This window comes from Carya illinoinensis, chromosome 6 (assembly GCF_018687715.1).
Source record: "Carya illinoinensis cultivar Pawnee chromosome 6, C.illinoinensisPawnee_v1, whole genome shotgun sequence".
Classification (NCBI taxonomy): domain Eukaryota; kingdom Viridiplantae; phylum Streptophyta; class Magnoliopsida; order Fagales; family Juglandaceae; genus Carya; species Carya illinoinensis.
The window spans coordinates 21,219,796-21,232,855 of NC_056757.1; the positions used below are offsets into that span (position 1 = coordinate 21,219,796).

The following is a 13,060-nucleotide window of genomic DNA, read 5'->3' on the forward strand; positions in this document are numbered from 1 at the left end:
TGACTCAATCCCCTAATAGGATTGGGGCTTAAACTATGGTTTAAATCTGATTTCAGGGAGCACTTGTGGATTTCGCCGTCTAAGCCCCTCTTGAGTGGTTTGTAGTGGGTAGGCTGTTATTCTGGTCACCTTCAGGTAGAGAAACCATACCCCATTACCCCTCCTATAATTTCCTATTGACAAAAAACAACAGAAGAAAAAATCACCTTGACACAGTCACTAACCCAAATATCACAATTAAATGCGATCTTGAGCGCATTAATGAGCGCACTTTACTGTGTTGAGCGGCTTATATAACACGAAAGCCAACACACATTACAACACGAAAAAAAAAAAAAAAACAAAACGAGTGATCGGAACGAAATAAATAGCTCCCACCTAATTACCACAAAGGAAGACTGCTTGGGAACATAGCGAGTGAACTTAAAATTTGTAGAATCTTTCTTTAAAAGTGTCATCTTCTGCTTTGAGACCCTGAATTACCATTGGGAATAGAACCTTGTAAATTATGTGGAATAACCCCATATAATATTTGAATTGAACGACAAAAGGTACATACTTTTTATTTTATTTTATTTATTTATTTATTTATTTTTGTCCGTGGTGAAAAACTTTTTTAACAGTTTCTTAAAGATGAGGATTATGACTTAAATAGGTCATTGAGTGTTCCAACTTTAATTATATTACATTATCACTTCTTGTGGCTTAGAGCTTGCCTTTTAGCCTTTTCTTAACAACTTGGGATCATATGATTGCTGTACTCTAATTTTTAGAGCTGTGTCCTTGGTATGGAATTGCTTATAATGTGCATTAATTTGGCCTTTCTATGTTTAATGTTTTATGCTCTGAGGTTTAGTTAAACTTGAACCATCCCTTTAGAACTTGATGCATCTAAAGCTTGGATTGGGTGTTATTGTATATATATATATCTTTGACTTATCAAGAATTAATCTAACAAAAAAAAATTCATTATAAAATAATTGGAACCACGTGTACATGTCTCGATAGGAAAATAATTCACCTCTAGCGAAATAATTCAACTGGTGGAGAGTTATTTTTTTTTTTAAATGAAATTTCGTAGAATTTAATTCTATTTCCTTTTTAATTAATTAATCTTTCATGTTTTGTAGATCCTCCGAGTGAACTTCTGATGCTGATCATCATCAACTGTGGTAAGAGCACCTAGTCCCTCCTCCATTAATGTTACTCCTAAATAATTTTTCCCTTTTGGTTATATCATTGTTTAAACCGTGAAGCATGAAAATAGTTTAGATATATAAGAAAAAGAAACTTAGAAAATTGCAAAACACTATCCTGTTATTGAAGAACAGGAAGTGAGTAAGGAAAAATCAGAAATGTCATTTTCTAATCTTCTCATTGAACTGTTTTTCATAGTTATTTTCTATACATTCTAGCTTGACATTTATACTGAAGTGATAGAGACACTTGATGATAACAAAGGCTGTTTTCCAACGAGAAAAAAAAAATACATGAGCTGCTGTGAGTTGCTGTCCAAGTGAGTGTCCAGCTGGTCTGCATGTGTGTGTTCTCCTGCTGTCTGCTGCTTCACATGCCAAAAGCTGAAGAAGAATAATCCTCTGCTGCTGCTGCTGCACGTTCAAGCATCTTCTTTCCCTTTTCATGAGCTGCTGTGAGTTGCTGTCCAAGTGAGTGTCCAGCTGGTCTGCATGTGTGTGTTCTCCTGCTGTCTGCTGCTTCACATGCCAAAAGCTGAAGAAGAATAATCCTCTGCCTCTGCTGCTACACGTTCAAGCATCTTCTTTCTGTATTTTCAACAGCCCCCCGCAAGGTGGAGAGTAGATATTTTCTGCTCCCATCTTGTGCAAGTGTGTGTAGAAGCTGTTAGATCCCAGTGCCTTAGTCAATATATCTGCAATTTGTGATTCACTACTTACATGCTCAGTAATGACACTTCCTTCCTGAATTTTATCACGGATCAAATGGCAATCGAGCTCTATATGCTTGGTACGTTCATGGAATACTGGATTTGCTGCAATGTGTAATGCAGCCTTGTTGTCACAGCGTAACACAGCTTCCTGAGGATGATCTACCATTAAGTCTTGAAGTAAAAACCTTAGCCAAGTTAATTCACAGCAAGCACTTGCCATGGCCCTGTATTCAGCTTCTGCTGAGGACCTAGAGATAGTGTTTTGCTTTTTAGATTTCCAAGACACTAAGGAAGGACCAAGAAAGGCACAATACCCTGTCACAGACCTTCGTGTATCTGGGCATGCTCCCCAATCTGAATCACAGTACACCTCAAGTTGTAGGTTTGATTGTGAAGAGTAAAACAAGCCTTGTCCTGGAGCTCTCTTTATGTACCTTAGTACCTTATGAGCTGCATTTAAATGTGGGACTCTAGGAGCTTGCATGAATTGACTAAGCAATTGGACTGAATATACTAAATCTGGTCTGGTGATGGTGAGGTAAAGAAGCCTCCCAATGAGTCTTCTGTAGATAGAAGGATCCTTAAGTAGGACACCTTGATCCTTAGGCAATTTGCTGTTTTGATCCAGAGGTATCTTAGTAGGTGCAGCTCCAATGGTTCCTGAGTCAGATAATATGTCCAATGCATATTTTCTTTGACATACATAAATCCCTTTTTCTGATCGTGCCACTTCCAACCCAAGAAAGTACTTTAAAACACCTAAATCCTTTATCTTAAATCTGTCATGTAGGGAAGATTTGAGAGAATGAGTAATGTCCATGTCATTACCTGCTATAATAAGATCATCCACATAGACAAGCACAGCTGTAAAGGATTCCCCCACTGACCTTGTAAACAAACTATAATCTGCCTTTGACTGCTTGAAACCTTTCTGAACAATGAAATCTGAGAGTTTGGCATACCATTGCCTCGATGCCTGTTTCAATCCATACAAACTCTTATGAAGTTTGCAAACTTTTGCACAATTACTATCAGCATATCCTGGTGGAAGCTTCATATAAACTTCCTCCTCCAAATCACCATGGAGGAATGCATTGTTCACATCTAATTGATGTAAATTCCAACCTTTAACTGCTGCTACAGCAAGCAATGTTCTCACTGTCACTAGCTTTGCTACAGGGGAGAAAGTCTCATGGTAATCCAACCCCTCCTGTTGTGTGTATCCCTTTGCCACTAGCCGAGCCTTATACCTCTCAACACTTCCATCTGCATTGTACTTGACCTTATACACCCATTTGCACCCTATAGCTTCCTTTCCATGAGGCAAATCAACTACAGTCCAAGTGTCATTCATCTCTAAGGCCTCAATCTCAGCTTGCATTGCCTTGCACCAACTAGAGGTTTTGACAGCTTGTGCATATGTGTTAGGTTCTATTTGCTTTGTGATTGAAGCGACAAAAGCTTTGTGTGTGTTGGACAGTTTATGATAAGAGAGATTAGCATCAAGAGGAGAGGCATTACCTGAAAGTCTTGATCCTTTCTTCTTGTCTAACTTCTGTGAATGAGGGAGTGAGGATACTTGTTGACAAATGAAGTCCATCAAGTAAGGTGGTGTACGTCTTTCTCTAGTGGACCTTCTAGGCATATGAGGATCGGTGGGATGTGTATGTTCTTCAAGAGGTTCTGGTGGATTTTCTGTGTTTGAGGTGTTTGCTACATTCTCTATATCGATATCTGGTTCAGGTTCAAGGTGAGGCAACTCAGAAGTGTGGTCAAGAGCAGTATCTAGTGGTTGGGAAAAGGATAATGTGGTTGGACTTGGTAGGTTATGGGGAGTGGTTGTAGTCTTAGTTTTGTATGGAAAAATCTTCTCATGGAAGACTACATTTCTAGAGATGAAGATTCTTTTTGTCTCTAGATCCAAAAGCTTATAGCCTTTAACCCCAAAAGGGTAACCTAAGAACACACACTTCCTAGCTCTAGGATCAAACTTGTGCCTGTTATTTATCAGAGTAGAGGCAAATACCAAACACCCGAATACCCTAAGATGAGAGTAAATAGGTTTGGTCCCAAAGAGAAGCTCAAAAGGGGTCTTGTTTTTAAGTAATGGTGAGGGGGTTCTGTTTATGAGATATACTGCAGTGAGGATGCAGTCATTCCAATATCTCATTGGAATTTCACTTTGAAACTTTAGGGCTCTTGCTACATTCAAGATGTGCTGGTGTTTCCTTTCTACAATAGCATTTTGCTGGGGTGTTTCAACACAAGTTTTCTGATGGATTATGCCTCTTTTTGAATAAAAGTCTTTCATGTCAAATTCACCTCCATTATCACTTCTAATTACTTTGATTTTGGAGTCAAATTGGGTTTCAATCATTGCATAAAATTGTTGTAAAGCCCCAGTTGCATCAGATTTCAGTTTTAACATATACACCCAAGTACATCGACTGAAATCATCAACTATACTCAAAAAATATCTTGATCCATCATGACTAATTTCATTGCAAGGCCCCCAAAGATCACAGTGGACTAAATCAAAACATTTTTCTGATTTATGATGGCTAGTAGGAAAAGGTAGTTTGTGTAATTTTGCTAAAGGGCAAACTGAGCAGGGTATGGTAGCAACATCAAAATCAGAAATTTCATTTTTGCTAATCAAGTTCATCCTAGAATCTGAGAGGTGCCCAAGTCTATAGTGCCATAGACTGAAACCTTCATGGTTGTTGATGACAGAAGCAGAAATGACAGTGTTGGTGGTTAGAGAGGATAGGACTTCAACTAAAGCTGTAGGGGAGACTTCATTCCTCAGTAGGTGATACAAGCCATTCCTCACTTCACCCATTCCAGTCGTTTTCCAAGTTAAAAGGTCCTGAATAAAACAGTTTTCAGGTAGAAAAATAAGACAACATCTTGATTTTTGACTAAGTTTCCTTGCAGATATGAGGTTAAAAGAAAAGGATGGAACACAAAGCACATCATGCAAGGTCAAGTGTTTTGACATCTTCACTGTTCCAACATGGGAAACATTGACAGTTTCACCATTTGGAAGAGCTACAGAATATTTGGCAACACTTCTGATGGTGGTGAAAAGGGAGGTTGAACAGACCATGTGGTCTGTTGCCCCCGTGTCTATTATCCAAGGTGCATCAAAGGTGTTGTGTGAGTTTATGCTACAAGCTGAGAGACAAAGTGAGATACCAGATATTTTTGACATGTCAGATTCAGAATGACTGAGGGAATGCACTTGATTAAGTGAAGCTGTGTGAGAATGACTGGGTTGTGATTTGAGCAAGGCAATCAGCTGTGAATATTGCTCTTGAGTGAGTGTTGCTTGGTTGTTGTTGATTTGCTCATGTCCAGGTGGCATGAGGGTAGTGACTTGATTGGCAAAAGCTGGTCTGCCCTTCCCATGGAGCTTGTGGCCTGGTGGATAACCATGAAGTTTAAAGCATTTTTCTGCAACATGGCCAGGCATTCTGCAATGACTGCACACTGGTTTCTCAGGGTTAGCCTTAAAACACCTTTCTAAGGAATGTCCAGGCATTTTACAAAAAGTGCAATAATACTTTCTCTGAGATGTGATATTTTGCCTTCCTACATCTCTAGCAGTTGCTATCATAGCCATGGAGTCACCAACTGAAGTGTCAACAGAAATCTGTCGCCTCTTTTCTTCTTGTTGTATTATGGAGTACACTTCATTTAGACTAGGGAAAGGCTTGATTAGAAGGATCTGAGCCTTAAGGGCTTTGTATGTGTCATTTAAACCCATAAGAAACTTCATCACCCAGTCTCTTTCGTGGTTATCCACTATTGTTTTCAAACCCCCACATGTGCAGTTAGGAATAGACTCATAGTTCATCAATTCATCTAGCAGAGTTTTTAACTTAGAGTAATACATACTTACAGTGTCTTGGTTCTGCATTATTGTAGCAATACCTTGCTTTACTTCATAAATCCTTGGAGCATTTTGCTGTGCAAGTCGTTGCTCAAGTTCCTTCCACAGTTGATGAGCAGTCTCAGCATAAAGGGTGCTGCTCTTAATGTCAACTGACATGGTGTTTTGCAGCCAGGTGATGACTATGTCATCACCTGTTATTGAAGAACAGGAAGTGAGTAAGGAAAAATCAGAAATGTCATTTTCTAATCTTCTCATTGAACTGTTTTTCATAGTTATTTTCTATACATTCTAGCTTGACATTTATACTGAAGTGATAGAGACACTTGATGATAACAAAGGCTGTTTTCCAACGAGAAAAAAAAAAAATACATGAGCTGCTGTGAGTTGCTGTCCAAGTGAGTGTCCAGCTGGTCTGCATGTGTGTGTTCTCCTGCTGTCTGCTGCTTCACATGCCAAAAGCTGAAGAAGAATAATCCTCTGCTGCTGCTGCTGCACGTTCAAGCATCTTCTTTCCCTTTTCATGAGCTGCAGTGAGTTGCTGTCCAAGTGAGTGTCCAGCTGGTCTGCATGTGTGTGTTCTCCTGCTGTCTGCTGCTTCACATGCCAAAAGCTGAAGAAGAATAATCCTCTGCCTCTGCTGCTGCACGTTCAAGCATCTTCTTTCTGTATTTTCAACAAGATATACATGCAATATTTTAAAAAATATATTAATAGGATTTAGTCCAAATAGATAACAAATTATAGTATGCTTATTTTCTAGGACCTAGTAGACAATCAATTGAGCTATATATAGCCATCAAGCTTAAGAAAATGGCAGATCTACATCAACTTGTTTTGTTTTTCTTATGATTCAATTTTATTGATATTCCTCCATAGGACAATTCCTAGCTGCAAAATGTATAGTTGGAAGTCCATTTGTGATTGCATTCTTGATATATAAATGGCAAAGGAGACATTTATCAATGTATGATGGTGTTGAAGAATTTTTGACAAGCCACAACAACCTTATGCCAATAAGGTACTGTTACTCAGAAATTAGAAAAATGACCAAAAATTTCAACGATAAACTTGGAGAAGGTGGCTATGACACTGTCTTTAAAGTAACACTTCGAAGTGGCCAACTCGTAGCTGTAAAGATGTTAGGTAAATCCAAAGATAATGTGCAAGATTTCATCAATGAAGTTGCAACTATTGGAAGGATTCACCATGTTAATATAGTGCAACTTATTGGTTTTTGTGTTGAAGGATCAAAGCGTGCTCTTGTATATGAGTTCATGCCTAATGGATCTCTAAATAAACACATTTTCTTACAAGAAGGAAGTGTGCTTTTGAGCTATGAGAAAATACTTGACATTGCTTTTGGAGTTGCTCGTGGGATTGAATATTTACATCAGGGTTGTGACATGCAAATTTTGCATTTTGATATCAAGCCTCATAACATTCTTCTCGATGAAAGTTTTCGTCCAACGGTTTCTGACTTTGGGTTGGCAAAATTGTATTCACTAGATGAAAATAATCTTTCTTTAACTGCTGCAAGAGGGACATTAGGATACATGGCTCCTGAGTTGTTCTATAAAAGTATTGGAAATGTCTCATACAAAGCTGATGTATACAGTTTTGGAATGCTATTAATGGAAATGGCTGGTAGAAGAAAGAACTGGAATTCCTTAACAGACAATTCCAGCCATGTTTACTTCCCAACATGGGTTTTTGACCAATTGCACAATGGAGAGCCCATAGAATTGGAAGATATTACAGAGAAAGAAAAGGAATTAATTACAAAGATGCTCATGGTCGCACTATGGTGCATACAAATGAAGCCCAATGATCGCCCTTCAATGAGTAGAGTTATAGAAATGCTTGAAGGGGAAGTTGACTGCTTGCAATTGCCTCCGAGACCTTTTCTAACATCAATGGAGAGATTAGTAGACAATATCTTGGATATTTCAAATCAAAGTTTATCTTCAATTGAATGGGGTGAATCAAGCCAATCTACATATAATCATTGATTAGAGATTAAATGATATGTTTATCTCTAAATTCGGACTCGAAAACCAGCATCCCTACTATAAGAGTACACCAAGTCTTCTCATATTTAATAGCAAAAAGATGTTTTGTATTTATATGAAATAAGTGTTTGTCATAATAAGTGTTCTTTTAGATAGTGATAGCTGTTCTCATTCACATGGTTTTTTCCTTCTGAATTCCATTTGCTAATACATGAAACTAATGACTTGAGCTTCAGTTTCAAAGTATATGTGCTTTTGTTCAATCTACCATAGTCATCTCCTGCCATGCCCGTTTTAAATATGGCGTATTGGTTGGAACCAATACATGGACAGGTGGAGATATTCTTGACCATAAAAACTTTATGTTTAAAACAGTGGAGAAATGAATAAGAGTAATGTTAGATACATTTCTAGGATATGCAAGTTACCTACACTTCCTTTAAAAAAAAAAGTAAGGTCCACTATTAAAAATATAATTTTTTATATGGGTCATAGATTTAAAAGGAGTGCGCAGAGCTTGCATACTCTAGGATTACAAATATTATTTTTGAAGAAATCGAGCAACTATTTTATGAATTTTAATGATAGAATAAAGTAATGATCATTAAATAGCTAAAGTTTTTCTTTTCCGATATATTAACTTATCGAAGCATGAACTATTCAAAATGAAGGGGGGAATATTCTAACTCATTTAGTTGATTTTTGGAGTTTAACAAATTGAATCGAGATGCAGATTAAGTTATTTAGTATGAACACCATCTTTGCATAAGCCTGAAAAAAAAAATAATAAAAAATGAATGAGTTCACCTTCTGACTAAATTGTACCTAACAAGTCCACATGCTATCAATGCAACATTCTACAATCACTGCCGATCCATTGTTGGCGGGGCTTCACCCCCAAAGGCGTGGGGCGTAATTTGCCTCCTGTAACATTTTGGATTGACCATTATATATATTTTGTAAGTCATCCAAAGAGCCTACTTAGAAAACAGGGATAAATGTTGACGAGTTTTCTACAAAAATGCCATTCTCTCTAATTAATGATTGATGTTATAGGATTGCTGCAAGCAATTGTATTGATTCTGAAATGGTCCTTTACCAAGCAAGCGTTCAAATTTCTACCTCGTGCCTAGTAACAACACCCACAACCACAACCAGAGATCACCTGGCTTTCTGAGTTTATCAATGGTCACGGACATCATCAGCATTCATTTGGACCAAGCAGATCATTCCAACCAAGATATTCTCGTGTGGACACAGCGAATCTACCTCCTTATCCCCCTCCACACTACAGATTTACAAGCTCTTTGATACACTAAAATTCCTAACCACCACAAGCTTTTTTATTTGGAAATCAAGCTCCTTATCCAATTTGAGGACAACCAACCCATGACTTGCACTGTTCGCAGTTCTAAAATGACATTTTAGATCTAACACTACCCTTTCCTAAATTCTCATTATTCTTTTGCCAGAGGGAACTCCAATGATCATTGATTTTATTACTTACTTTATATCCTTAACACTTAATGTGCCCGAGGCTTCCCTTAATTAGTGGGCTCAACATGTGAAATATTTAATTTATGAGATAAAAGTATAAACTAAGTGTGACGCCCCCAAATTCCGTTTGGGATCGGACGGACATTTGAAGCGTCGAGACATGCAACACAAGGTTACCTGCCCCCGTTCATGACATATAAGATGCAATGTTCTTAACATGCATCTAACATTATGCAATATTCGCAGCGGATAATTTTTTTCTTTAGCAATACTATGCACCAAATTGAAAATATCCCAAATGCTTAAAACATAATTCATACATAAAGACCCATTGAATAGATCACAACACTAGTCCAAAATGGTTATGATCCAAAAAGTACTAAAAATGCAACTCCATTGTACAAGTAGTAATTTACGTTAACTAATATATTAACATTGACGTCGCATCGTCGCTTAGTCAACTGTGTCTAGTTGATCAGCTCCTGATTCTCTTTCAGGTCCTGTAACAAGATCTACCATTCGGGGGGAATGGTAGTTAGGACTACCAAAGTGAGATTTGATTACAAATCTCAGTAAGTTAACAAAAAACTTCCACACAAGCTAATGATGCATGCATGACAGTAAAAGCATAAATGCATAATCAAATTCATAAGTAATTAAAGCATAACTTGGCGTACAACATAGCATAATTGACATAACTTAAATTGAAACATGAACTGAACTTAACTTGACATGAACTTGATCTGAAACTTGACTTAACATGAAAAATACATACTCCACAGTTGTTGTGGCCCCATGTATTCTACGTGTAAATACATACTCCACAGTTGTTGTGACCCCATGTATTCTACACAAACTTGACTTAACATGAAAAATACATACTCCACAGTTGTTGTGGCCCCATGTATTCTACGTGTAAATACATACTCCACAGTTGTTGTGACCCCATGTATTCTACACAAACTTGACTTAACATGAAAAATACATACTCCACAGTTGTTGTGGCCCCATGTATTCTACGTGTAAATCATATTCCACAGTTGTTGTGGCCCCATGTATTCTACGTGTCACAATTGCTGTGTCTCACGTAGTGTATGCGTCACAATTGCTGTGACCCCATACATAAGTAATCAAAATGAAACGTGATTGGAATACGAAATGACTGAAACCCTGACGTAACATAACGTGACTTGAATATAACTTGAAATACATGACCAACTTGAGATAGAAATATTTCGTAACATTGCATAACATATAATAGACAACATATTTAACATGACATACTTGCAACAGTGAATATTACATGACTTAACATACATGTAATAGATGACATACTTAGCATGACGTACTTGTAACACACATACATGCACTGTAATTCCTTTACTTAGCACACATACACAGTAGACTGCTAGTAAGTTAAAAACTAACTTACCTCGATCTCCGCGTTTCTTATAAAACTTCAAGTGCGACCACGAGGAACTGTAATTAGTGATTCTAAAAGTTAGAACTAAATCATTAATAATTTGAAATATGGAAAATACTAACTTAAAGAGTAAAATTTTCATTTTACTCTCTACATGTGGGAAAATGACCGTTTTACCCATAACTTAAGGATTTTGCATACTAACTCCAAAAGTTTTCAAAATTTACATTCCTCATGTAAATTTTGTCCTAAACTTAAATATCAACTCAGAAAAATTTAAAACAAAACACAACTATGAAGAACACACTATGGTCGAAACATCCATAGGCCATTTCCCTTGATTTTTGTTGCAATTCCTTCTAACTTCAAAACTCATGCTTAAACCAAAATTTTGCAACAAACATCTTCCAATTCTAAGTTCAAAACCATACTTAAAACATCCATTTAGAAAAAGCTAACAATTAACACCAAACTTTTTTTTTGTAAAAAGATCCAAGCACTTGAATCACAACTTTTGACCTTAAATCAAAACATCTCCAAGAATTTCAAAAATCAAATCTTACTTCTAACATATTCATAATATCATCCTAACATCAACCATGCTTTAAATTATCAAACTAAAGTCACCAAAATCACAAAATAACATTTGGAGTTTTTGGTTTTACACTTAGTCCAAAAGCAGAAACTTTTTATTCAACTAGTTTTGATAAATCTCTTGATCTATGACTTATAAATATATGATCTTCAAACCAAACCATCACATATTTTAAAAATATTTCCTAAAACATATATAAGCTTCTAATTCAAGATCATATGGTTAGAAATTAACCAAAACATAAATTTAGCCAAGAATATCCACACTTTGGCTTATTTGAATATCTCTTTGCATAAAATTTCATATCTTTGAAACTAACACCAAATATCTTCAAAATAATAATATAACATGTATATAAGATGCTTAGAATCCTCCAATAAAATTATCAAAGTCATTGGAATAGGTTTAGACCACCAAAGAGTTAAACTTTCTCAAAACAGAAACTGTTTTTCTTTTTCCAGTTTCTAAATCTAAGAAAATCTTTCATCAAAACCTTTAATCATGCAAACATCCTCAACCAATAGTCACATATACATGTTAACAATACTCCATAAAAATTTCGGACCAATATCTATCCATTAGCTTGGTCAAAAACTCCAAACTATAACATATTCTCCAGTTTATCTCCCAGAATGACCTTTCTATAGTTTACATAATATTTGACTAACCAAATGATCTTCAAATGGGGCAAATAAGATATCCATGTAAACTAGACTAAAAAAGGAACAACTTATATGAAGGAGACTTTATGATAAAACACTTACAAAAGCTTCGAAATGGGTGTGCAAAAGACCTCCTAAAAGCTGTCCGAGAGAGAGTGTTTGATATTCTTTCAATGGAAAGTGTAAATGAAGATAATTTCGTGGGGAGAGGTGGCTGGAGATACTTATGGATGAGATATGGAAGAGATGAGGCTGGAGTTGAGAGTTGAGTGTAGTTTTCTCCTACCCAAAATATCTATAAAAGATTATCTCATAATATTCTATCCAATAGTATCTACAAAAAATCAACTTAAGATATTTTTATCTAATAATATCTATAAAAATCAACTCAAAATATTTTTACCCAATAATATTTATGAAAATTACCTCAAGATATTTCTTTTTATCCAATAATATCTACAGTTTTGAACAGACGTTTTGTCCGAAAATATGAAAAAATGTTATTGCGCCATAAGACTTTAAATAACCCTCCGAGTCTAATGGCACAAAGCATAATACATTTTGACACTTCTAACTATCTCCAATAATCAAAAACACACTTCTGATACCATAGTAAATAATAACACTAACTATATAGTTAGACAAAAACCTATACGATTAATGGATTCGTGAAAACTTATGGGGTTTTCACGAGGTTCTTAAAGTTAATAGAAATTTCACAATTGAATTTCTAGCGGGCTGTTACACTAAGAGTTAAAACTTAGGACTGTTGTTCTAATATCATGTGAAATCAAATTTTTTGTTCGAAAAATTTAAGATGATGAGAAGAAGTATAATTTGTTATTCAATTTATATACTTAACATTTCTCATTATTAATAAAGTCATTTTTAGAAATTCTCAGGAAATGGAGTGCTAGTATTGAACTTGACTAAAAAAATATTTTATTATACTTGCGCAGCTGTGCTAAATATAAAGATTCCTTATAATAAATAGAGTTATTTTGAATTAAAATACTGAAATTATAAATGAGAGTGCTCAGAAGCATTTATTAAAATTCTTCAAAGTA

At 35.9% G+C, this 13,060-nt stretch overlaps 2 protein-coding genes across 2 annotated transcripts; one reads left to right on the forward strand and one right to left on the reverse strand.

Moving 5' to 3' along the window:
• Nucleotides 1-4,637: 4,637 nt before the first annotated feature.
• LOC122312348 lies at nucleotides 4,638-5,988 on the reverse strand. Its single transcript, XM_043126923.1, has 2 exons — nucleotides 5,108-5,988; nucleotides 4,638-4,778 (listed from the first exon to the last, which is right to left on the reverse strand). The coding sequence occupies exons 1-2, from the start codon at nucleotides 5,961-5,963 to the stop codon at nucleotides 4,744-4,746; spliced, it is 891 nt and encodes a 296-aa protein (XP_042982857.1). The 5' UTR covers nucleotides 5,964-5,988; the 3' UTR covers nucleotides 4,638-4,743.
• Nucleotides 5,989-6,472: 484 nt separating this feature from the next.
• Nucleotides 6,473-7,930, forward strand: LOC122312347 (rust resistance kinase Lr10-like). Its single transcript, XM_043126922.1, has 2 exons — nucleotides 6,473-6,950; nucleotides 7,053-7,930. Exons 1-2 carry the CDS (start codon nucleotides 6,770-6,772, stop codon nucleotides 7,814-7,816), a joined length of 945 nt encoding a protein of 314 aa, XP_042982856.1. The 5' UTR covers nucleotides 6,473-6,769; the 3' UTR covers nucleotides 7,817-7,930.
• Nucleotides 7,931-13,060: the final 5,130 nt, after the last annotated feature.

What these genes read in the sequence shown, in the direction of transcription:
- LOC122312348 (XM_043126923.1), bottom strand. Translation starts at nt 5,963, where the DNA reads ATGTCAGTTGACATTAAGAGCAGCACCCTTTATGCTGAGACTGCTCAT. An exon ending in TGACATGTCAAAAATATCTG is followed by an intron (nt 4,779 to 5,107) that starts GTATCTCACTTT and finishes TGTTTTATTCAG; the next exon opens with GACCTTTTAACTTGGAAAAC.
- LOC122312347 (XM_043126922.1), top strand. Translation starts at nt 6,770, where the DNA reads ATGTATGATGGTGTTGAAGAATTTTTGACAAGCCACAACAACCTTATG. An exon ending in CGTAGCTGTAAAGATGTTAG is followed by an intron (nt 6,951 to 7,052) that starts GTAAATCCAAAG and finishes TTTGTGTTGAAG; the next exon opens with GATCAAAGCGTGCTCTTGTA.